General features: G+C 39.8%; 1 protein-coding gene across 1 annotated transcript; it reads left to right on the top strand.

Annotated features, from left to right (window-relative positions):
• Window positions 1-807: 807 nt before the first annotated feature.
• On the top strand, window positions 808-2,795 carry LOC121742535 (expansin-A4-like). Its single transcript, XM_042135693.1, has 3 exons — window positions 808-1,020; window positions 1,102-1,417; window positions 2,210-2,795. Exons 1-3 carry the CDS (start codon window positions 867-869, stop codon window positions 2,514-2,516), a joined length of 777 nt encoding a protein of 258 aa, XP_041991627.1. The 5' UTR covers window positions 808-866; the 3' UTR covers window positions 2,517-2,795.
• Window positions 2,796-3,594: the final 799 nt, after the last annotated feature.

Raw genomic sequence — 3,594 nt, 5'->3', positions numbered from 1 at the left:
TTGGATACAATTTCACCAAAAAATATTATCATGACATAAGTGAGAACAATTTTTTAGTTAATTTTTAAAATTGTGGAACAAACCAAAATTTGAGTAAACATTATGATTTTTTCAACAGTTGAACTATTCTATTTTGTGAAAGAAAATATAGTTTTATGTCAGTGGTTATTTTAGTAATGATTGGTCAAGTTGATTTTTTTCTTGTAAATGGACATGCAAAATGAAGGTAGAATATAAATGATATGTGCCCGAAAATAAAGGCAAAATGCTCGCACTATTTTAATGCTAAAATGAAATAATGTGCACTATTTATAAGAAGAAAATAGTACATATTATGATTTTCTGTATAATTATGAATTTCATTCAATGATATGAAATCATGCATCATCATTATATTCATTTGACTTACGGTTTAAACTCCCTCTAATTAAACACAATATGCGATTAAATATTACTAGTACTACTACTAGAGTCGGGACCATTGTTCATTGTTGTGAAAATTTAAATTACCAAAAACTGAATAATAACATACCGAAAGAGAAGTAATTTAAGTTGTTTAGTAGTGATTGAATTACCGAAAATAGTGGAGCAAACGAAATTTTGATGAACCCAAGAAGCAAAAAAAAAAAAGAAATTAGAGTTTTATTTAGGGGTAGACTCTATTTGCAGCGTGGATTTCACGCCCCAAAGAATCTTGGTATTCAAAAAAGTAATTCGACATTCCCAAAAGAGGGCAACCGCTTATCCTCAAATTACCGGTTTTGCCACTGGCGAGGCTCCCTCCATAAGTATTAACTCTCGCCTCACACTCAATTACCCATTGCCTGCCCTCTCTCTCTGCACTCACTGCCTTCCAGAGAGAGAAAATGGCTCTACTCGCCGCCATCGCCTGCATTGCTTCCCTCATCTCACCCCTGCTCCCACATGCCTCTGCCAGGATTCCTGGCGTCTACAACGGCGGTGCCTGGCAGGGAGCCCACGCCACTTTCTACGGTGGCAGCGACGCCTCCGGCACCATGGGTACCCACCGCAATTCAACTCTAATTCTTATGTACTATATATATAATTAATTAATTAATTAACAATGTGGTGGTGTTTCAGGCGGAGCCTGTGGCTACGGAAACCTCTACAGCCAGGGCTACGGCGTCAACACGGCGGCGCTGAGCACGGCGCTGTTCAACAACGGCTTCAGCTGCGGCGCGTGCTTCGAGCTCAAGTGCGCCGACGACAAGTCATGCCACGCCGGCAGCCCCTCCATCTTTATCACCGCCACAAATTTCTGCCCCCCCAACTACGCCCTCCCCAACGATCACGGCGGCTGGTGTAACCCCCCCAGGACCCACTTCGACCTCGCCATGCCCATGTTCCTCAAGATCGCCGAGTACCGCGCCGGAATCGTCCCTGTCAACTACCGGAGGTCCTATTTCTTTTTCTCTCCCCTTTATTTACCTTTTTAAGCTTGTTTAAAGCCTTTAATTTAACAATTGTTTTTCTTGTGATTTTGTCTTTTTTTATTCATGTCTGTCTCTATTTTCAAATAAGCATAGGTTCTGTTCTGCACTTCTTTTCACTGTGCTGTCATTTTTCCCATTTTAGGATAAATTTCACTAACAATGCATGTGCACTCCTCTGAATTCATATACCTCCACATTACACAGTGATGGGCTTTTTATGTTCATCAATTTTAAGGTTTTGTGGCAAACATGCTTGAATTTGGACCAGCCAACAAAAATGTGGTCCTGGGGGTATTATTGGAAATTTGTAGAGTGACATAGGCATTTGTTAGTTGCACTTGCACATGGTTAGTTGGCTCAATGGTCAAAAACGGCCCATTTATATCTGGGTAGAGGAGAAGCAATTTACTCTGCTGCTAGTAGTAGTAGTACCAAAACATCCCATGTGAGAGTTCGTTAGTACGAGGGCCCCACTCCTCACCTATTATAGCCATTTAGATCACGCCACGTCACCATATATCTGGACCGTCTCTTTTTAGTTAAAAGTCAAATTTCGGTCTCCAATGTGAAAATTCATTGCCGAACTGCCTTAATTCCCGCTCTCGCGGTGCACGATAATGATGAATGAGAAATTATTCCCCTGCATAGAAGAATTTTCTTAAATATTTTGATCTAATTCCTACTTATCATACTCCTATTTTGTAAATTATTCTATTATTAATTATTAATGTGATGGTGTTGGTGGCGGTACACAGGGTGCCTTGCAAGAAGCACGGAGGAATAAGGTTCACAATCAACGGGCACCGCTACTTTAACTTGGTTTTGGTGACGAACGTGGCGGGTGCAGGGGACATCAAGAGGGTGAGCATCAAAGGAAGGGGCGGGTGGGTCAGCATGAGCCGGAACTGGGGCCAGAATTGGCAGTCGAACGCAGCTTTGGTTGGTCAGGCTCTCTCCTTCAGGGTCACAGGAAGCGACCGACGCACCTCCACCTCATGGAATATTGCCCCGCCTAACTGGCAATTCGGCCAAACCTTCGTTGGGAAGAACTTCAGAGTTTGAGCCTATTTAGTGGAGGAGTTTTTGGGAACTTAGATGGGAAAAAAAAAAGAAAAAGAATAGAGGTGTGTTTGGTTAAGGCCAAAAGAGAAAATTATAGTTTCTCTTTTTTGACTTATGAGCTGAGGCGGCCACACCAAAATGTTGTAGCCCGCAGCTTGATTTCAACTTTATATAAGTAATTTGTGGTACGTACTAGTAGTATGTGATTTTGTTTGAGGAAGTGTGCAATTGTACTTTTTAGCTATATATATATTTAAATGGAGACAGATTGGTTTTCAATTTGAGTTAGTACTCCTACTTCTCAACAATTTAAATACATGCATAACAGAGTTTGTTTTGCGTTAAATATACTTTCATTAATGTCTATAACACTTTATTTTGAAATTAGTTACAACAACAAATCTATTCCAGAGAATGACAATGCTACCCAGCCATTTAATGAAGTTTTAACCCACTTTACTATTTTGATATATATTGAAAGGTAAATTAAATTTAAGAGATTTAGATTCTAAAATTTAATACTATTACCGAAAAATATTCCAATGCAAAGCATATATACTCCATTTTTGTGACATTGGCTTTATTAACTGGTTCCACTAGATTTTTTTTGTAAAAGAACTTATGCCCATTGTATACTTATTCTATGTATGAAGAAGAATAATGCTGCAAATATATGAGCGGGAAAATATCAGCAGAATTTCAACGTGGGTTGAAAAGGGAAAAGAAAAAAGAGGAAAAGAGAAAGAGTCATTCACGCATAATTTATGTGCGAGCCTTTTCCCTTAGAGCATCTCCAGTGGGCGGACATCCCACTCGGACATCCACTAGGACATCCCAAAAACACCTCCTGCCACGTCACTAGGACATCCCACCCCACTGCCACATCACTAGGACATCCCATGCATATCCGCCCTTCCCATCGCCCTTCCCACTAGGACATCCCGCAATAAAAAAAATCATAAATTCACAAATAAAACAATTTACGTTTACGGAAATAAAATTTGACCGAGAATACGAACGGGAAAAATTAACAACTTTATCGGAAAAAACATACATGATTCGAAAAAAAAAATTACAC

This window comes from Salvia splendens, chromosome 7 (genome assembly GCF_004379255.2).
Source record: "Salvia splendens isolate huo1 chromosome 7, SspV2, whole genome shotgun sequence".
Taxonomy (NCBI): domain Eukaryota; kingdom Viridiplantae; phylum Streptophyta; class Magnoliopsida; order Lamiales; family Lamiaceae; genus Salvia; species Salvia splendens.
This window is presented reverse-complemented; position numbering and strand designations above follow the sequence as displayed.

What these genes read in the sequence shown, in the direction of transcription:
- LOC121742535 (XM_042135693.1), top strand. Translation starts at nt 867, where the DNA reads ATGGCTCTACTCGCCGCCATCGCCTGCATTGCTTCCCTCATCTCACCC. An exon ending in CGACGCCTCCGGCACCATGG is followed by an intron (nt 1,021 to 1,101) that starts GTACCCACCGCA and finishes GTGGTGTTTCAG; the next exon opens with GCGGAGCCTGTGGCTACGGA. An exon ending in GTCCCTGTCAACTACCGGAG is followed by an intron (nt 1,418 to 2,209) that starts GTCCTATTTCTT and finishes GGCGGTACACAG; the next exon opens with GGTGCCTTGCAAGAAGCACG.